Here is a 22,673-nt window from a genome sequence, read left to right on the forward strand (position 1 = left end):
AAAGAACTGGATGAGGATGTCTTTTGTTGGGGTTTGTATACTAAAAGATGCTTCGAGCGTACATGCCTTTGTACAGTCAGCTTGTGCATGTATACGAAAAACACCACGTCCACTTGTTTACCTAATTATGAAAATAAATAATATAATATAATGGTTTATTATTGAAATATGATAAAAAAAAAGTCTAAGGCTTTTTACTAAGAAGGTCAAGTAGGGAAATTCGATGAATCTCCTCATGAGTTTTCCAGTAGGGGACTTGGCCAGATCTAGTAAGAAGAAAAACGTATTCACAACCTAGATGGGCTTTGGCTACCTATTGGTACGGTTGCGGTGTTTGTGATAATTCTCTCTTACCTAAGACGAGATTAGTAACACCGGTGTGGTAAAGCACTGAAAGGATCTAATTCGAAATGTATTCTTTATTGCTATCTACTGAAAGAATATATTTCAGAAAGTTTAGTATTTTCTAGTCTATGATATTAATATCAATATTGTTTATTCAATCAAACGCCACTTTGACTTATCAATATGTGAGAGTATGTACGTAACTCAAGTTCATGATATCTTGGGTGGTAGTAATTGAATAACATGAAGGTATTGGAATATTATTTCATAGAATTCGCGTGCCCAGTGTGGTATGATCAAATCCCTAAAAGGGTGATCCCCAATGAGGTGTTTGAAAGAGGAATTTATTATTCAGAAATCTGCGTAGTTGGAATTTATTCCACGAATAATAAATAAAGTTTCAAACTAGAAAAACTCTTTGGAGAATTAATTTAATTCTAGTCACATAGCAGACAAAAGAATTAAATTGACGGATCAAGATAATCTTAAACGCGGGAAATATTATAAAATAAAATGGACCCAAGTTATTTGTAATTTGGTGATTTAAGTGGGAGTGCAATATTATTCTTTAGTGGAACAAAATAATATTCCATTGATAATATATTAAATCATGGGTCATTTGATTTAATTAGTAATTTGTCTAATGGGTGAGCCCAACACTTAAGTCATTCCATGGATCCCCAACCTAGCCCAACAAGTCCATTATAAATAGTGATGAGATGTGGAAACCCTAGCACACCACATACAAGACAACACACTCCAAAACCCTAACCCTAGCCGCCTAATCGGCGCCTCTCTCTCTCCCTCTTGGTTTCGAATTTCGTGCCTAGCACGTGGGAGAATTAGGGTTTTGATTATTGTTCTTGATCTATCCTAATTCATAGGATTAGATCTAGACAATTTCGTGTTTGTATTGGTTTTCCCTAGATCTCTTCAAGACTATTATTGATTATTCAAGATCCGCCCACACGGATGAGTGGTCAAGGACAAGGGAATAGGTTGGAAGATTCACGGTCGATAAACCAAGGATCTCCGGGTGGTGCAGCTAGCAACTTCGATCCTATGATGGATTATGAGGTAACAATCGAATCTACATCCAATATGCATGATTATGTGTTTATTTGATGTTAAATCTATAGATCTATGTTTATTGCATGAAATTGGAGTCGAATGCATAATCACCTAAATAGATCCGTTAAGGACCTGTTTGTTTTCCGTGTCTTCCGCTGCGGTAGTCCCAACATCTTTAACATCAGATTTGTGTTTCATCAGGAAAGTCCAAACAAATCTAGAAGCATCATCAACTATGGTTAGAGAGTAGGGGAATCCTTGTGTAGTGCAGGGATTGAAAGGGCACCAGACATCATAGTGGATCAAATCAAAGGTTTGATCTGCTATAGACTCAGAACAAGTAAAAGATAAACGTTTTTGTTTGGCCATAGGACAAATATCACAAACAGACAGGTTTATTTGGTAAATGTAAAAGGTCTGAGATACATTTAAGTTTATTCATGGAGGGATGTCCCATTCTCATATTCCAAGTATCAACAGAAACAATGGAATTTACAGCAGAAATACATGCTGAAGGATTAAGAATAGTACCAGATTCAACATTGAGAATGTAAAGATTTCCAACACGTCTACCCTTCCCAATCAAAGTCCCTTGTGAAGTTTCCTGAATGGTGAGGGAATCATGAGTGAAATTTACAACACAAGATAATGAAGTAATCAGAGAACTAACATAGATCAGGTTAAAGGTGAATGAAGGAACACAAAGAACCGAGGATAGGATAATAGATGATGTGAGGTGAATAGTGCCTATGTGTGTTACTTTAGTTGTTTCACCATTAGGCAAATTCACAAAGGCATCATTCACAGGAGATGAGGAGTCAAAAAGAGACAAATTGCAGATGGTGTGTAGCACACCAATATCTATTATCCAGGAAGGAGGTGAGGTAATATTAGCTACAAAAGGAGTAAAGGAAACAGTACCAGTAAAGTGAGATTGCTGAGACTGCTGTGGAGTTGTAATCTGAGGTGATGAGGTAGAGGAATGTATAAGTGCGGCAGAGATGTTTTCTGGTGAGTGTGTAGAAGGAGATGATATGCCAAGCTAAGACTGCAGAAGTGCCATAAGCTGTTGGCATTGCTCCATGGTTGAATTCAGAGAATTTGCTGAAATTGTTGAAGAAGTATTTCCTGCAACATTAGAGGAACTTTTATCACCATAATCAGCAAGATTATCCTCTACTTTACTAAATTCACAGATTTTGGCTGCACAGAGTCCTTGTATGGAGGTTTCCCCCTTCCACGTCCAAAACTAGGTGGAAAACCATAGAACATAGCATCTATCAATTGTGTGATTATTTTTGCCACAATGTGTACACAACCTCCCCCTGCCAAAAGATGAAGAGGTAGCATTTGCAGCAAATAACTGCTCACTAGATGAGTGAGAAGGAGATCCAAAACCATGATCTATGTTTCTCTGCCTCTCTTCCTGCACAACAAGAGAAAAAGCTTTGGATAGAGATGACAATGGTATCATTGCCAGAATATTATATCTGACTTGAGAGAATGAAGGATTAAGGCCAATGAGGAAATGCATCGTGCAATCTTCCTCTTGTGAAGCTTGCCACCTCCGTGCGCTGTTGCATCGGCAAGTAGAGCAAGTGCACCAAGAGACCGGTTGAAAATGCTTGAACTCATCCCAAACAATTCTTAGATTCGTGAAATAAGTGCTAACATCACCTTGATTGAGACCCATTATTTTCTGTCGAAGCTGATATGAGCGTGACGAATCTGATTGAGCAAAGCGATCATGCAGATCTGACCAAATTTCATAAGCATTATCCAAATACATTACGCTTGAGCATATTTGTGGTGAGATCGAGATGCGAAGCCAAGATACAACCATACTGTTGCATCTAATCCATGCCGGATATAGGAGATGATCATCATTTGGACGGAACAGCTCACCATTGACGAATGACAACTTGTTTTTGGCCAAAAACGCAGTGGTGACCGATCTACTCCAAACAATGTAGTTTGAACCGGTGAGAACTTGAGATACGAGCTGCAAGCTCGGGCTATCACTTGGATGAAGGTAGTATGGACTTGAATGGTCCTCCAAATTCGCGTAGCGCCATTATTGTTAGCATTACCAGCGTTGCCGCGAGGAGCCATCACAGAATCGAACAGAGAAGATCAAAGGTGAAAACAGAAGCAAATTTTGTTCACTGGTACCATATAAAAGATATAAAATGAACATGAAGAAATAAAAACTCTCAACGTTGAGATAAAACTGGAGAAAAATATATCTCCTTCGTATATTCAAATAGAATAAATTACAAAGGAAAGCAAGGGACTTATTTATACTCCAAATACAACACGCAACACGCATGTGCTCGAGTGCATGGGGAGCATGGGTTTGATCACACACGATCAAAACCCTTATAACTGTCTATAACTACTAACTAACTTGCCAGCTCACTTCAGCATCTTCCTTCTTATTCATCACGCCTCATTTTCACTTGATTCTCATTTGCATTTATATTTCAATACTAAGCAATCCCTATCAGTGAGATTGACCAACCTAGTAAGGTGGCAAACTTGTGCATGAATTCTCACTAGCCGTCTAAATTTATGTCTCTTTGTAGGAGGGTTTCAACCTTTCTCTCTATTATGTAGACAACAATACTTATGTGCACAATTCCTATAATTCGTAAACGATTTAAACGGATAATTGATGAAAAGATTGTCAATTTCTTTTCTCTCACGGTCTTCCTCATTTGAACTAGAAAATATTGATAAACTCACTTTCTACACGTATGTGATAGTTGTTTTATAGTAATAATTTGTTTTTATTAAAATTCTAAATTTTTTTATCAATGCTCATACTTTAATCTAAGATTTATTATCTTGAACAATGTTTATACTTCCCTCCGTCCCATTAAATATGTAACATTTGCTTTTTGGCACGAGATTTTATGTAGTGTTATTTTGTGAGTTAATTAAGAGAGAGTAAAGTAAGAGAGAATAAAAAGTAGAGAGAATATTGTTTCCAATTTTAGAAACGTTTCATTTTTAATGGGACCAACCAAAAAGAAAAACGTTTTATTTCTAATGGGACAGAGAGAGTATTATTTAGGGATATTGGTCTCTAAAACCATGAACTTTGGTCAAATTTTGGTATTTTCCACAAACTTTTAAATTAGTCTAAAATATCACAAACTTTACATTTTGTTTGTTATTTTCTATGACAGGTCAATCACTATATTTAACAACTTCTGTGCATTTTTATCCTACTTGGGACCACTAAATCAACATGATTTTCTATATAGCTTTTTATCATATTTGTCACGAACTTAAAAAATAATCTAAAATATATCATAATCATTTCACGATTGCCCACGTATAATAAGATGTTTGCTAAAGGTATCTTATTTAGGCTATCATGGGAAATAACAAATAAAATGTAAAGTTTGTGATATTTTAGATCAATTTTAAAGTCTACGTGAAATACCAAAATTTGACTAAAGTTCATGACTTCAGACACCAATGTCCCTATTATTTATAAATATGCTAAATTAGTTAGATACAAAACTAAATTATTGTTATTTACATGTGATAGTCTAGTTCAAGTAAATTGAAAATAGAAATTAAAACCCTAGAGAGGGGTAAAATCGGATCGCATTACAATTCCAAGTCTATCCCAATTTTGCCAACTGCAACCGCTCCATATCTGTATCCATATTCAACCAAATCATACATCGAAATCTCGTTGATTTTGTTGCACGTCTCTAAGATCAATTCAATCAATCGTTGGATTACTTCTTAATTTTTGTAAAAAATGGAGGAAATTACAGAGGGAGTGAACAACATTGCCATCGCCGGAGATACTCAGAAGAAGAACCGAATCCAGGTGTCCAACACCAAAAAGCCGCTCTTCTTCTATGTCAATCTCGCTAAGGTGCGGATTGTTGGCTTTCTCATCTGTTTTGCACGAATTATTTGTTTAATTTGTTTCTGTGTGCTACGATTACGATACTGAAACTAATTTTGATTTCCTGGATCTGAAATTGAGAGGATTTGAATTGTGTGCAGAGGTACATGCAGCAACACAATGAAGTGGAGCTTTCCGCTCTTGGAATGGGTACTTTTCGCCTTATTTTTTTGCGTTATTTATACTATATGTCTATATTGTGTTTATTTTATATCTGCATCCTTTTTGTTTGAGTTCTTATCCGTGATTGAATCGAGAGATCATACTGGATGCACTAATATATTGTCAATGATATTGGATTAGATTTTTGTTTAGCTATTATTGATGTTAAGACTACTAGATTCTATGAATGTCTCTGGAAATACTGTTGACCTTCTGTATTATGGTACATAACTACATGCCCGATTCATTTCGGTCTGTCTCTTCGTTAATATTTTCCCTTATGTTTGTTTCAGTCTATTAGGAGGATCAATTATGCTATTGCTTGATTAAAACAACCTTAGCTCTAGGAGATGCGTACAATTTCTGGTTTGCCGCCTTGCACTGCTCTTTCTCTTTCATTTAGTACTGGTGTATGTATAATTGCATTTATTAAAAAAGAGAGGTACATTGGACATTCTAAGACATGCTTAGATGTTGCTAATATTAACTCTCTTGTGGTAATTTAAGTTGTCGAGGTCTATGTGTTTTCTAGTTTTCTAGTTTCAATACTGTCAGAAGACTTCATTTATAGAATCATAAATATTTTTTAGGGGTATTGGTTTTAAAATCATTCACAATTCAGACTATACCACAAAAGTTTTACAGCTAGCCACTTAGGGTCTAAGTACACTGAGAATTTTCTATTTGGGTAATCAGATTGGGAAAATTGCTCACTTTCAAAAGTTTATGGTTAAGACCAATATCCCTATTTTATTATTTTATACGAGTCCCTATCTTTATAAAGCATGGAGGAGGGATAGCTGGAAGCTGCTCATAATCACCATATCACTCAATTTATCTATGCATACTGAATCACTGATATAAGAAAAATAGGTGGTGCATAGTGTAAGGCAAAAAGGACAAACAAAAAAGTTTTCGCATGATGATTGTTTGCAATGCATTATATATGCTGTGATGCAAAGATGCACTACCAGTAGCAGAACCATTTCAGCAAACTTCCATTTATAACTAGCATCCTTGAACATTGCATCAAATTTTAAATGTTTTCTAATATTCACGCCAGAATTATCACCACTCTGAGCCTGAGATTCAATACTCTATTTAGCACGTACCCGTTCAATACTCTGGTTTAGCTTTCACTTTTATTTGTGTACATGCTAGATGATTTGGCTCTTCTATTTTACCTGAGGTGTTAGATCTGGGTTTATTTAGTTCCTCCACTTCTTATGACTTATGAGATCACCCCCGGTCCTCCATAGAACTGAGGAATTGTAGTCTGTTAGGATTAGGTATTTTTATCTCCTGAATCCATGATTATTGTTTATCTTGTCGTTGAGCCATGTACTGTGGCCCACTCACAATGCTATTGATAGTGAATTCTGAAAACATTTACTGAAGATTGCCAAGTATTTGCTTGTATATCATTTACTACTATTTTGAATCACAGTAATATAATAAAAGAATTGTGAGTTTCACTTACTTTATCACTGTGGCCCACTCACAATGCTATTGATAGTGAATTCTGAAAGCATTTACTGAAGATTGCCAAGTATTTGCTTGTATATCATTTACTATTTTGAATCACAGTAATATAATAAAAGAATTGTGAGTTTCACTTACTGTATCAATATTGCTAATTGGTCATTTCCATATATTTGCAGCCATTTCAACTGTTGTCAGTGTTGCTGAAATCCTGAAGAACAATGGATTTGCAGTAGAGAAGAGTGGGACTAAGCTTTAACTCTTTGTTTTACCATTTAGTGGCTCATTCTTAGATTTATAAGACCTTATCTAGGCATATTGACGTAAACGATTTGACACACTGCAGAGATTATGACTTCTACTGTTGAAATCAGAGACGAGTCTAGAGGACGACCCATCTCGAAAGCCAAAGTAAGTTTATAATCGTATACCTATTGTACAGTTTGCAGCTGAAATGAGATTAAAGGTTTCTATTATATGTTGGATGGTTAAAATCCAGTTAAACGGTCACTGTCTTGAAAAGAAAAATATTTTGTAGAGACAGAATCCTTCCTTCACCTTACTAATTCTGTTATCCCAATCCAATTAGATTTGGATTAAAAATTTTAATCTTACGAAATTCTTTAATTTGGCCAAATGATGGTTTATCTTACAAAAATTTATGTTAGAATAATTATAAGCTACCAATGAAATGTATTTCTATGTGCTCTTTTTTTTTCTCCCCCACCCTTTGGCTTTTTGGCTGTGACTGATGGATGGGCTACACATGCTGCTAAATAATTTTTGATGAAGTTTCTTAGTTTTGCTCTACTAATCGCTATACAATTTTCTTTGTTTATATTTTGATAATTAGATTGAGATAGTTCTGGGAAAGACAGAGAAATTTGATGAATTGATGGCAGCTGCTGCAGAGGAGAGAGCAGGAAACAGTGAAGAGCAAAGTTAGAAATGTGGTTGATTTATCATGGGGTTTTTGTTACTATGAAAACCTTAAATTTGAGCTGATGTTTGAACGCATTTTCCAAGTTAGAACTCCTAGTTGTAGTCAATCTAGGATTTTGAGTGCAGTCAATCTGGCAGCTGTGAAGATTCTGTGTTAGCAATTACTACAAAACATTCTCCTTCATTTCAAAATTCAGTTTTCTTGTCACAATCTTGACTCGTGTAATATGCTCACAAGCACATTCAAATTAGTACGTATCTATTAATCGATGACAAAATATGCTTACAAGCATATGCACTAGTTTGATATGTGAAAAGGATGTGTGACATAATTGACATCTTGATGTTTAATGTTTACTTCAAAACCCTCTTTATAAAACAAGGGTCGTGATGTATTATTCGAATTTTTTAGATTTATGATATATTTTTTATATGTTTCACAATTTTTATGTGGGATATTAATGCGAATCATAATTATGATATTCATGAATAGATTAAACTACCTTAATTAATTGATTAAATTATGAAATTTTATAATTTCTATAGTAATTTATTTTGCATCAGATGGATCAGTACATGTAACCAAATTTAACGTTGACACTTTATTAAGGGTGAGGATTAGATCCAGAATGAAGGAACCATCCGTCGAGGAAAGATTTGTTTCACGCTACGTTATTTCTATTTATATGTCTATCTAAATATCTACTAATGAATATGTTAATTTTAGATGAATAGTGTAATGGTGAAGGACCATGCATATAGAACACTTTCGTGGAGTGTTTAAAAGAAAATTTCGTTCTTTTGTTTTTTAAAATTATTTACTATACTGTACTCACTAAATTTTTGTTCGAAATTTGGATTTTAGTTTTGTCGTACCAAAACTCAACTTTTTATTACTTGGTCAAGTTATCACCAAACTTTTAAGAAAAATTTATTGGTCAAGGTATCACCAAACTTTTTAATAAAAACTTATACGCGTCAAAATATGTGAGAACGATTGATAGTCCATGTCTCTAACAATATTTTCATTGGAAAGCTACTGATCTAGTATGAATTTATTTATTATAGCATAATGTATGAATTCTTAAACGCAAACGTACTACTTATGAAATGTCGTTATGGTTAAGTGGTAAACGTAATTACTACTTTCCCTGAAAGAATCAAACTCGTGAACAGAACTAAATTATTGAATGATTTCACGAGAGTTGCCGTTAGCTTATATATCCGTCACACTAAAAGCTTTCTTAATCTACTCTCTTAAATTCCATGGATTAAAAACTAGTACGAGCTTTATATGAAACTATTAAAGTACAATATTAAACACTTGAGTTATTTTACAAGAGAGTTGGTTTTAGTCTATATACTCCTAGTAGTATTAGTTATTACACACAATAATATCATTCTCCTCCTAGCGGATGCTAACATTTCCTTTGCCTTCCAACGCCATTAATACGTGAATTTATTATCCTACTAAAAAGATGGTACTAGTATTATTCTGATATAAATGTTTGCTCAAACTAAAATACTCCACAAAGCGAAGAACACGCCGCAATAGTTGATACAATTCAATTGAATAAGTCTGCCTTCAAACAGTAAATAATATGAGCCCAAAATCTTTCATAAAACATGTATTTGTATGTAAACGGAAATGATTAGATATCTGAGCTACTCAGAAAAGGCCACTCGTTCAAGTAACACAACCAAGCCAAAATAGTTAAGCTTATGACCCTAAGATACAGAAGTTATCTATCCTACTAAACATGCAATACAAGTTGAGGATTATCAAGCCTCACCTTACCTTATTAGACACCCAATTCAACCTGAACTACTCATCCAGATTCAATCACAAAATCCAGAAATAAACAGAATTGAGATGAAATAAGTTTAAAATTGATGATAGTGTAAAGTCAATCTCAAGTCACAGATAGCCCATCAGACATGAGCAAAAACAAGAGATGACAAACAGTATATGTTTAAAAATGGGAACAATACATATAAGAAGAAGAAGGTGGATGTAAAGTAACAGAACCTAATCAACCATGGCTCCATCCATACTCATCAAGATCAAATCAACATCCTTGCTTTTACTCTAAACTCATCCTGCAAAAAAGATCACCTCATTTATCAAAAACCCCAATCAATTCTGCGACTCATTCTTCCTTCCAATACCAACACCAACACCCTTGGTTTCCCCATCCCTCTCCTCCAACAGCCTCCCGGCCTCCTCGTCCGCCTGCTGCGTCGTCTTCTGCGCCTCCTTCACCTTCATAGCCTTGAGCTTAGCGTGATTGTAATACCCCACGCCTAAAAAGGCCAATCCATAGCCAAACAAGTTGATCGGAGTGACAGTGTCCTTGATCACCGACCACGAAAACGCAATCAAAAGCCAATCCTTCACCACACCAGCCACATTCATCGTCAGAGCAGAGGTTTTCCCCACAAGCAAAAACACCGCCAGATTTAGGGCAAACGCACACAGCGAATTGCTACCGAAAATCACATAATCGAAATGGAAACTCGAATTCTCCTTCAAAATCGGGAACTCAACGAAGATCCACGGGATGAAAAGGAAGGCCAGGCAGCAGGGGGCGACGTAGTAGAGAGAGGTGATCGGATTGAGCGTGATCCCCTTGGAGGTGAGCAGGATCTGAATCATGACCAAACGCGTCGCCTCGAACACGACCGCCCCCAATTGGAGAAGAACGCCCCAGGAATCGAATTTGGCCTCACCGTAGGCGGCGATCCCGACGCCGATGGAGATGGAGATCATGTTGGTCATGGTCTCGGAATTGTAGGCGTCCTTTTTGAGGAGGACGCCGATGGTGTAGACGGCGACGGGCATGAGAGCCTTGAGCATCTGGATGAAGGAGACGGAGAGGAAAATGTAGGCGGAATTGGAGAGCCAGAGGGAGAGGGAGTAGAGGAGGCCGATGGGGAGGACGGATTTGAGGTAGAGATCCCAGGACATGGAGACGGGGTCGACGGCCTTGAAGACGCGGACGAGGAGGAAGGCGAGGGAGGAGCAGAAGGCCATGTGGATCATGGTGAGGGAGATGGGGTAGGGCCAATTGTACAACTTCCGATCCAGGATGTACTTGTTGTAGATGATGACCATGAAGGAGAGGAAGATCCAGATGGCCACGTAGGTGTAGGAGAGGATGATCTTCTTCAGAACGCCCTCGCTCAGATTGCCGCCTTTCCCCATTTCTCTCTGATTCAATTCAGCTGTGTGTGTGTGTGTGTGTGGAGATGATGAAGATTGAAGAAGAAGAAGAAGAGGAGGAGATGTGCTGTGATTGGTAATTTGGTATTTGTATTTTGGTGGATGGAATTTGTGTCAGGGAAATTGGGAATTAAATATAAAAAATTGATATCCCTAATAGGTTACAGATCTCTATGCAAACGTTGTCACATGTTTTTGATGTACAAGTGTAACACATCTACCAAATGCAATTTTGAAAATTTCTTATTTAGGTCGATTTTTTTACTAAATTTTGTTATACCCCTCGCCCCACGTTTAAGTAACTTCGACTAGTCTTATTCCCATATAAATGGTCATTAGTTTGAGTTTTATTCCTATGTGGCTTAATTGTGATTTCTAAGTGTCTTTATGATGTTAAGAAAACATAAGTGACAACATGAATGGTAGTAGTATAACTTAATTTGTGGTTTTATTTAAGATAAAATGTGGTAAAGCTCAATGTTCGAGTCAAAATGCTAGGTGAACAATAGACAAATATAAAAAGGGGTAATTGCTTTTAAAATCACCAACTTTCCATGAATTCCGGTTTTTCCCACGAACTTTAAAAAGTTCGTGTAATGCCACGAACTTTATTGTCGGTTGCTATTTTCCCATGTCAGGTTTTCCGGTCTGATTCAAACTGTTCGTTTCCTATTAAGACAATGTCCAAATTCTTTTATCTTACTATCGTTATCTTTGTCTTTGAAATAGCTTCGTGTCGGTACCTTGTACGCCTCAATCGGAACTCGGATCAAGAAGTTATGGCCATTATGATAGTACAAGGTCGCACAAAGGTCGCAGCCTTCATCAAATGGCCATAACTTCTTCATCCGAGTTCCGATTGAGGCGTACAAAGTACCCACGCGAAGCTATTTCAAAGACGAAAATAACGATAGTAAGATAAAAGAATTTGGACATTGTCTTAATAGGAAACGAACAGTATGAATCAGATCGGAAAACCTGACATGGGAAAATAGCAACTGACAATAAAGTTCATGACATTACACGAACTTTTTAAAGTTCGTGGGAAAAACCGGAATTCATGGAAAGTTGGTGACTTTAAAAGCAGTTACCCCAATATAAAATAAAAACTGAGCAAAAACAACTCATAGAACCACACATTTTGGAAGTACCACTAAGCACAACAAGACAACGAGAAAAAACATACAGAGGACCTCAAGTAGCTGTAGCGAAAAGATAAAATCCTATAAACACTCTCTATTTTAAACGATTCACTTTCTTTCTTGGCTTATGTCAATAAACACTATTCTTTTTTAAAAATGAATCCATCCTATAAAAATAGGTTAATTGGAGCTACACTAGTTTTATGTCTTAATTGATATTTTGATAAAGTAAAATTGTGATTCATGAGTTTCTCAGTTAAAAATTAGAAATTTGTTCTTATTAGTTATAATCTCTCATTCTTTTCAGGTAAAAGGATATGAACCTGATCAATGTTAGTAGTGGAGTAGTGATTGTATTTATATTCACATTTTTGTTCTCTCATTCCCGGGTTGTAGCAATTATTTAAAATTATAAATATAATACTACTAATTATTTGCACCTCTCCTCGAGAATTTAAGACCAATAACTCATTATTCCAATTGTTTTTAACGGATTTTAATTAATGATATATGGACCATATCTTTATTAAAATAGTTCTTTCCGAATAGTCTATTCAACTCCATCCGACTAACGACACGGTTTTCGTGAATCCAAATTCATATAAAATCACTCCAAGTTAATTAGACCACCTTCAACCATACACCAAATTCCATTTTTGGTGTAAAAATATGCTCCAATCACACTCCATACTCATACCCATTTTTGGGTTTTTTAATCAAACAACACCAAATTTGAAGTGAACACCAAAATTGAGTATCTACTGCAAAAAAAATTTAAATATTGCATAATAGTCCTTATTATTATTTTGATAGTTGAATCAACCGGCGGCCAATTTGTATACTGTCAATTTATGTACTAGTACAGTAGTACTTGATAATTGATTCAAACTATCAGCCACATAATTTAGACACAATTTGTTCATGGAATTTACATATATTTTTCTAATCAAAATAATTAAATAGAAATTAGCAAGCTGACTATATTATAATAAATTATGTTTTTTTACAAATAATAACTAAATAGGAATGAATATTGCAGAAAAAATCTTGTTATTATTTCAAGAGTATATGACCTGATATGACACAATAAGAAATAAAAGTGCTTATCTGGAACTTCAAAATGCGCTAGTTGATCATTTGTGGGAACAATACACAAATTTCGAGTCTTGAATTTTAGCTATTTTTTATGTTTATCGTGATATGTTTTATGTAATTGCGATATATTTAAATGAGTTTCAATTTATATTTTGAATTTTATTATTGCAAGTTTAGTGTATTTAATTTTAAAAGTAGTGTAATTTTTTAATATAAAATATATTTAATACATAAATATATTAATAAAAAAAATTTGTATAATTATTTAAGTTACATAAATTATTGATAAAATATTATGGGATTAATATGTAATTTAAGTAAATATGTAGGTATAATTGAAAAGGTATAAAAAGAATATAAATATGGAATATTCTTTTGGGTTTGAGTTTGGAGTAAATGATTGGAGTAAAACTACTTTTTTGGTGTGACCCAAACTCAAAAATGGGTTTGAGTTTGGTGTAAATAGTTGGAGATGGCCTTAAAGTAACCACCCAAATTAATACGTTAGAAAGAAGTTAGCATTTTTCTCAAATTCTTCCTACCCAAATGGAAAATTCATAACACAAACACTTAGAACAAATTAATTCTTTCATAGTAAAAACAAAATAGGCAAACCAAATCAAGTAAAAAAAGGAAGACAAATTAAATATATACATCTATGATTTATTCAGGAATGATATGCAACCGACCTTCATAGTACCATTATTTTAATTTTTATTATGATTTCAATATATCAAATCTTATAAATGGCATAAGGTTAACGTTCCTTTTCTTCTTTTAACTTGAAATAAATGAATCAAAATAATAAATCAAACTTTAATTAATATTCTCTCCTTCCATAAAATAGACATTTTGAGATTATATAAATTTGAATGCACAGTTAGTAAAGTAGGGTTTAGGATTACCAAAAAACAAAAATAGATTATTTTTATGAGATATACCAAAATGGAAAGAATGTGCATTTTTATAGGACAAAGGAGTTATATTTTATAAAATGGACCAATCAATAATCATTTTTGATATATTAAAGGTTTAACTATTCAATTTTTGATCACTCCGACTACTGTTCTGTGTGCTCGGAAAGTGCTCGAAAATTGTTGAAAGTGCTTGGAAATTTTTTAGTACGTTTGGTGCTCATAAATGTTTGTTTGGTAAATTTTTTCTTTATTCAAGTATAATTATTACACCTACAGCATGTTTCCCCTTTAAACAACACATTAAGAAACAGTCCTTCAAAGCTCAACTAAAAAAACTTGGTGTTTCTGAAAGTAACAAATTTAGAACTGAAAAAAGTGTTAAGATAGTCTTAAATCTTAACCAGTACCTTAATTTTTAGGATAATTATTTGATTTTATCTCGTTATTTTATTGTTTTAACCAAAATTGTCCAACCTTTTGATAATTTTTGTTGGTGGAGGCTGAAGGTGATGTTGCCGATGATTTTTAGGATTTGCCACCAAATCTGTTGTTGCTCAAGTATATAACAAAGTGATTTTGTTGTTTTTAAATGCTTTGAATTGCGTTATCTACATGGTTCATTACATTACATTGACAAACTTCCTATTTCATTGTCATCGCAAACCTACATAAATTTACGTTCGCGTTACAATCAAAATTTTTAAGCAAAAGACTAAAATGTTGAATAGTTTTATACAATTATTATAAGGTTTAGACATTATTATTATACATTAATATACTAAGGTGGCGTTCGGTTGTCATGACTAATAATCATGAGACTATCCATCTAGGATTAAGTTGTGGGATTATTTTAGTTGGAGGGGAAGACTATGACTAATTATCATGAGACTATCCATCTAGGATTAAGTTGTGGGATTCAATCAATTAAACATAATACATATTTAATCATGGGATTTAATCTTGACAACTGAACACCCCCTAGATCAATGACGGACCCAGGTGGGGTCGGGTGGGGTCGGCCGACCCCACCATCCGTCCATGAATACCGCCGGAATCTACCATTACCCAACCCTCCGACCTTCAAAATCCCTACCTCCGACCCCACGACATCGTCTCCACAGCATCGAAAAGAACTGAAATTAGAGAACAAAGAAGGAAAGGGAAATACAGAAGCAAAGAAAGAGGAGAGATGGAGAATTATTCAGTACAGAAGTTTGGGGAAGAAGATGAATAGCGGGAAGAAAGAATGAGATTTGGTTCAATATTCATTTATTGAGATTTAGTATACTACGTATTTTGAGATTTGGGCTAAATGAGTTGGGTATTTGGGCTTATTAAATGCGTTTTTTTAAATATTTTAATTCATTATTATTCTCCATTTTTTTTGGAAATCATCATAATTCGTATTCTATTCTTTGTGTGTGATTGCATCACAGTTTTATAAGTTTCTTCTTATTTTGGTAGTTACCAGTAGTATAATTTCAGTAGATACAAAACAATTTACTAAATTTGCTTATCATAATTTATTAGTAGTACCTTTTAAAAATTTTTAAATATAATTGCATGATAATATTGGTAAATCACATAACATATCAGAAATTAAAAAATATAAATACTTTGAAATATAACTATCCAAGAACACATCAAATATTTAAATTGTACTATAATACTATGTGATGTGTTCATTATAGATGTGGATATTAGTAGAAATCAACAATTTGCATAACAAAATATAATGTTACTTACACTATAATTCTTTCTAAAATATATAAAATATTAGTATTATTTAGAAAAAAAGTTTTAAAATCTTTTATACTCCCTCCGTCCACGAATAAATGTCCCGTTCACTTTTTTGCACTTGTTTTGTAAAAATGATAATAAATAGTTAAAGTGGAAAAATGATAAAGTAAGAGAGAGAATAATGTAGACAGGTGCGAAAAGTGAACGGGACATTTATTCGTGGATTCGTGGATGGAGGGAGTAAGTATTAACTTCAACCGAGTCCGACCCCACGGGTTTTATATCCTGGGTCCGTCATTGCCCTAGATGAAATCAACTATATACTCAAAATTATTTTCCAAAGTGTACTTGCATTATTTTAAAGTCGAATTAGTGCGCTACATTAGTCATTACTCATTTGTTGAATTATGTCTCACTCTAACGAACTATAAAAACAAAAACAAAATCAAATTGGGGCCTATGTATATTGCACATCATATATTATTCGGGTCATGAATAGAGTATTACAAAATCGATTTATGTGTGTAGGGATCAGATTAGGTACGGATTCACTATTTACCAAGACCTCTTTGTTCTTTATTAGGAGAGTTCAGTCAAACTCTAATCACGCGACTGATTTTGTTGAGTTATCAAGATTACAACCAAATAACTATCAACTATTACAACTATAGTCAATATGCTAGTCTAGGGTTCTTGATGTATCAACAAAGTCTCCTAAGAACTTGCACACTGAACACACAAGTCAGTAACACGAAACAAGATCCTCTCGGATCTATGAAGATAAGAGCATGTTAAACCAAAGAACAAGAGAGAGCATAATAGATCAAAAGATGGCTCAGGAATCCGCCAATAACCAGATCTATTCAACTAGAAACCAGTCCAATGGAGCACCGTTGAATCTGACTAGAGATCAACCTCTCACCACAGAAAACAACACCCCACAACTCAACCACACAGGATCTGGAAGCACCGAACACAAACTCACACAAGAAACCTCTCACATTAAACCCTAGTTCTTCACAACACTCAGCAACCGAAGCAGTTGCCTTCACCACCACTCACACTCGTCCAATCACTGAAGAAATCGTGAGAGATTACCCAAGAATGGTGGAAGATCCATCGGAGAAGAAAGGGAAAAGAGAGAGAGAGATTTAGGTATGCAGAGAGAAGAAAGAGAGAGAGTTTGATAGAATGAGAGACTCAAGAGTCTCTCCACTCACATAACTAACACACTCCACAATCCAATGGCTCAGGGCCATGATCCGGGTGAGAGTCCACGTGGCAGCATCTGGATCTGGAGCAAGAGGTAAGTCATTTGAGTTCAGCCCAAATCAGTAACACATGGGCCAAATAAATAACCAGCCCAAATAGATCCGTCAAATATTAAATATTTGGAAAACTCAATAAATAATGTATTAGCCATTTAAAAATAGATCATTTTCTTAGAAATCATTTTGAACTGTTGAATAAAATATTAATCACCTTTTAGCGTTTTTAGGGATAAACTTTTAGAGGGTAATTATAGTCAATATATGGTAAATAAAAAATAAATAAGGATGGCAAGGTCGACTACGTCTGCGGGCTAGGGCGACATTAGACTATGTTTATCAGCAACCACCCAACCCAACCCAACCAGCCACTTTTTCAATATTTAATTTATTTCTATCTCCTCCACATCATCTTCCACATCATCAATATTTATCCAACCCAACCACCCACATTTTCATGGTTTATCAATGACCACCCCAACCACCCAACCACACTATTATATATTTATTTTTATATTATTTTTTAATAATATTATTAATACATGAAATACTTATTATTGTAAATTTATAGAAAAACGTAATAAATGACAAACTAAAAATTATAAAAACAAACAAAAAAAAATATACATTACAATAATTGAAATATAAAATTTAAAATACATAATTGGTGCTCATACATAAGATGAAAACTAGACATTCAATTGCAATTGCCGAATTTTGCCCATATATGCTCAACCAAATCGTCTCGCAGAGCTTTGTGAGCTTCTCTGTTTTGAAGTTGGGCTTTGTTTTTCATGTAAGAAGCTAGACTCGCAATTCTATTCGTAGAATATATGAAATCATTATTCGCATCTCCATCTCCATTCTCATGACTACTTTGTCCAAGTCGATCTTGAATAAATTCTGCTGGATCACAATAGTTCGAATATGTGCTTCTTTCGTCTTCCACTATCATATTGTGCAAGATTATGCAAGCAATCATTATCTTCCCCATAATATCACGATCCCAAATAAGACATGGACATTTGATAAAAGCAAAACGAGCTTGCAAAACACCAAAAGCTCGTTCAACATCTTTTCGCGCAGACTCTTGATGTCGAGCAAACAACTTGTGCCTCATCGTTTGTGGACCTGGTATAGATTTGACAAACGCCGCCCATTGAGGATATATGCCATCAGTGAGATAATATCCCATATTTTTTTCCTGGCCATTTACTATGTAATTGACCTTCGGTGCTCGACCTTCCAAAATATCATCAAAAACAGGAGATTGATCAAGCACATTAATATCATTTCTCGAACCTGGAGTTCCAAAAAAAGCATGCCATATCCACAAATCTTGAGATGCTACTGCTTCCAAGATGATTGTCGGATTCCCGCTTCTTCCGGCATATTGTCCAGCCCATGCAGTGGGACAATTCTTCCATTCCCAATGCATGCAGTCAATACTACCCAACATGCCTGGAAACCCACGTTGTTCTCCAATATGCAGAAGTCTTGCCAAGTCTTCTTCGGTGGGCTTTCGCAAGTACTCATCGCCGAAGTTAGAGATTACACCTTCAACGAACTTGATGAGAGATTTGCGAATGAGTTGTGCGCTCATTCTCAAATATTCGTCGTGCAAGTCGGCCGCCGCCCCGTAGGCCAACATCCTCATCGCTGCTGTACATTTCTGAATTGCAGACATACCAAGTCGACCGGTAGCATCACGCTTCTGCACAAAAAAGTTGTCGGTGTCGATGAGCTTGTTCATTATTTTTTCGAACAAAGGTTTTCGCATGCGATACCTTGTTCGAAAAATATCTGGAGGATAGATTGGATCTTCAGCAAAGTACTGCTCGAAAATAATATCATGACCCTCTTCGCGTTTCCTTTCAATGTATCTCCTTTTAGCTCTAGCCGTCTGGGTTGTAGGTTGTGAAGGCAAGGTTGTTGGCCAAATAGCTATATCCTCGATTAGTTGATCGAGTTGCTGATTTTGTTCAACAATTTTTTCTTCCCATTCATTGTCTTCAAGAAGATTGAAAGCTTCAAAATTAGAACTTGATGACATTTTTTAGGGAGAGTTGGCTCAATAATCGTGAGAGGATTTGTGTATAATTTTCTTGAAGCATATAAGTAAATATATAGAAGTAATTTGTTGAGCATAGGATTCCACTACTATCATTTGTGATCACATGGGTTGTCCTTGGATTCCACCACCACTTGTGATAGAAAATGACTTGTCATGTAATCATACTTTGATTTTCGTGATCACATGGGTTGTCATTGGATTCCACCCCCACTTGATAGAAAATGACTTGTCATATAGTCACACTTTGATTTTCGTGATCACATGGGTTATCATTGGATTCCACCACCACTTGTGATAGAAAATGCCTTGTCATGTAGCCATACTTTGATTTTCGTGATCACATGGGATGTCATTAGATTCCACCACCATTTGTGATAGAAAATGCCTTGTCATGTAGCCATACTTTGATTTTCGTGATCACATGGGTTGTCATTGGATTCCACCCCCACTTGATAGAAAATGACTTGTCATATAGTCACACTTTGATTTTCGTGATCACATGGGATGTCATTGGATTCCACCCCCACTTGTAATGTCATGTAGTCATACTTTGATTGAAGGGCTTATCACATAAACTGGAAATTACATAAGCAACATAAATTAAAGATTACATACTAAGCAACAGAAATTGAAGATTACACACTAAGCAACAGAAGTTGAAATTTGCATAATAAGAAACATACATTGAAAACAGATAAACTACGATCAATTCCCAAATAATTCTGCTATTAGATTGCGTTTCAACGTTTCTTCTTCTGGAGTTAAGTCCCTCCTAGCCATCAGCGGAGTAAGGATAGCTGCCTTGATGTTCCGTTCCTGAATATCACTAGCTGCTTTGATCTTCCGTTCTTGAATATCACATTCCCTTTCACGTGTAACTCTCATTTCACGCAGTGCTGCAGTGAAATCATTAGGGATTGTATATGAAGACGTTGCAACTTCTTTGCCTCTTCTTTTAGCCTTACTCTTAGCTTGATCTCTTCCGGTAGGACGCTGCAATGTTGAAGAACGACTCTCAGGAATGGAGTCAATTTGAGGTCCTCCTTCCTCACTAGTCCTCGACCTTTTTGAGCTCCCACGACTTTCTTCAAGACTATCTTCATCTGGCTGGAAACGCGTTGAACCAGTACTATTCAATTTCAATTCCCACTTAGGATTGTATCTCATCACCTCCTCAAACACCTTATGGTGAGTAAATTTTCTCTTACCATACAGTTGTTGAGCGGCTTTCTCAATGTCCTCTTTAGATTGGCCACTTGTAGCTCGATCATGTGCTTTTTTGTATGCAGCAATCCACTTTGTGACATTTGTGTTGAGTCGTTTGTAGCGTTGTCTCAATGACTCTAAACTTCTTTGTTGGCCCATTCCTGGATTTTCTTTTCTTGCTTCCTCATATTGATCAAGAACCTTTTGCCATAGATGGGCATTAGTTTGGTTGGTGCCAACAATTGCATCCCTGCTCACGAAACAATAAGCAGACATTAATGACATGTCTTCTTGCTCACTCCAATCATGTGGAGTGTTTGAAGCACTCAAGTTGGTTGGTGATATGACTTGGCTTGAATGTTGGTTTTGAAATGAATTTTGGAATTGATCAGAATTTGGAAAATCATCAAAACTAGGGAAATAATCTTGAGAAGGATTAAAATTTTGGGAAGGGTTGTAGTTTTGGGAAGGATAGAAATTTGGGGAATCGGAGAATATATTATTCTCATCATCATCCATAGTTAGCAACAAAGTAAGCTTAAAAATATGAAATTTTATCAAACAAGAAGATTATAGGAGGAGGAAAGAGATATTTTTTTTTGTGTGCAAACTATAGCAAATGTGGTCTCTATTTATAGAGGAAGAAAAATTATGAATTTTGATATAATTTTTATAATTTTATAATATTTTATATTAAAGATATATTAATTTAAAAGTATATATATATCAACCAATGAGATTGTGCCATTTGGCACAATCTCATTGGATGATGGAATGGAGACCGCCTGGTTGGTGTTTGGGTGGAGAGAGACCGTGGTCTACTTGAGATTGAGACAATATTATTGATTTTTTATTTTTTTTTTAAAGGTGGGGTGAGGTGGCGGTCGACCCACCCCACCGATAAACATAGTCTTAGTTATAATAGGTGCCGGAGTTAGAGGCGCAGCGGCGGTGGCTGCTGGCGGCGCAGAGCAATTCGGCGGTGATGGAGGACTTTCTTAATCAGCTTTCATTTTCATTTGCATCTTTTCGGAAGATGGAATAATGAATCAAAATAATTGGCCCATCTTTACTACTTTCATGATAAAAGAAACAAATTTAAAGCTACAGTCACAGCCCAAAGTGTGGACCTCCTAGTTATCGACTTTTATTAACCTATATTGCTTGGGAATAAGTAGTAGTACTAGTAGTACTATTTTTATTGATTTCATCAATTTAATAGCATTTCAATGGAGAGCACATTTCATTGCCGATTGTAATCTATTCATTCCTTTCATAAAAAATAGTCTTATTTTACATTTTTAAATATATATAAAAAATAATTCTATTTATAAAAATAAAAAATTTCTGTATTTACTTACTCATTTTTTCTTCTTTTCAGTTACTTTAATTACTTTTTCTCCTTTCTCTCTTATTCTACTAACTTTTATTAAAATTTATGTCATTCACAAATAAGAATATATTTTTGGACAGAGGGAGAGTATTAATTATCTTTGTTGATGCATTATTCAATAATTTAGTAAATTAAAAATTATTGTTCGAATTATTATAATGTAAATTAAACATGAATAAAGACCAATAACAAAAATATTGAGATTTGAATAATCAAACTTAATCAAATGTGGTTTATTTTTTAATTACAGTAATTTTCTTTTATTTCAACTCAAGTTCCATTTTTGTAAAACTAAAATTACATAGATCATGTTGCTTTTTATAAATAAAACAAAATGGGTATAAGTATTATATTTAAAATCTTAATTTAATTTTATATAATTTCATTATATTTTTTAAAATAATATGTACTCCGTATATATTGATTATGTTTGACCACTTTTTTTTTTTAAACAGAGATCTCACAATATTTTAATTAAAATAAATATTTTAATAATGCATTGCATGACTGTGACATTAGTTATACTATTTTGTTAATTGTAAGTAATGATGTTTAACTAATAGACCAATTCAATGTTAAAATATTTATTTATTTTGTTAAAAATATGTGTAATTTTATTATGTTGTATTGTTGCGGATGGGTTGTAGAAATATGAATTTCAATTTTTGAAATTTGGCCATTA

At 34.7% G+C, this 22,673-nt stretch overlaps 3 protein-coding genes across 3 annotated transcripts; 1 reads left to right on the plus strand and 2 right to left on the minus strand.

Moving 5' to 3' along the window:
* The first annotated feature begins 5,011 nt into the window (after positions 1–5,011).
* Positions 5,012–8,144, plus strand: LOC125187790 (uncharacterized protein At2g34160-like). Its single transcript, XM_048084428.2, has 5 exons — positions 5,012–5,314; positions 5,449–5,497; positions 7,171–7,233; positions 7,338–7,402; positions 7,845–8,144. The coding sequence occupies exons 1-5, from the start codon at positions 5,195–5,197 to the stop codon at positions 7,935–7,937; spliced, it is 390 nt and encodes a 129-aa protein (XP_047940385.1). The 5' UTR covers positions 5,012–5,194; the 3' UTR covers positions 7,938–8,144.
* Positions 8,145–9,801: 1,657 nt separating this feature from the next.
* On the minus strand, positions 9,802–11,272 carry LOC125187787 (putative sugar phosphate/phosphate translocator At5g25400). The gene has a single exon (XM_048084425.2). The coding sequence runs from the start codon at positions 11,136–11,138 to the stop codon at positions 10,071–10,073; it is 1,068 nt and encodes a 355-aa protein (XP_047940382.1). The 5' UTR covers positions 11,139–11,272; the 3' UTR covers positions 9,802–10,070.
* Positions 11,273–19,955: 8,683 nt separating this feature from the next.
* LOC148926702 (uncharacterized) lies at positions 19,956–21,117 on the minus strand. Its single transcript, XM_089057921.1, has one exon. The coding sequence runs from the start codon at positions 21,115–21,117 to the stop codon at positions 20,098–20,100; it is 1,020 nt and encodes a 339-aa protein (XP_088914047.1). The 3' UTR covers positions 19,956–20,097.
* Positions 21,118–22,673: the final 1,556 nt, after the last annotated feature.

This window comes from Salvia hispanica, chromosome 5, assembly GCF_029641045.1.
Source record: "Salvia hispanica isolate PSC_SH4W2 chromosome 5, Shi_PSC_v1, whole genome shotgun sequence".
NCBI classification, from domain to species: Eukaryota; Viridiplantae; Streptophyta; class Magnoliopsida; order Lamiales; family Lamiaceae; genus Salvia; species Salvia hispanica.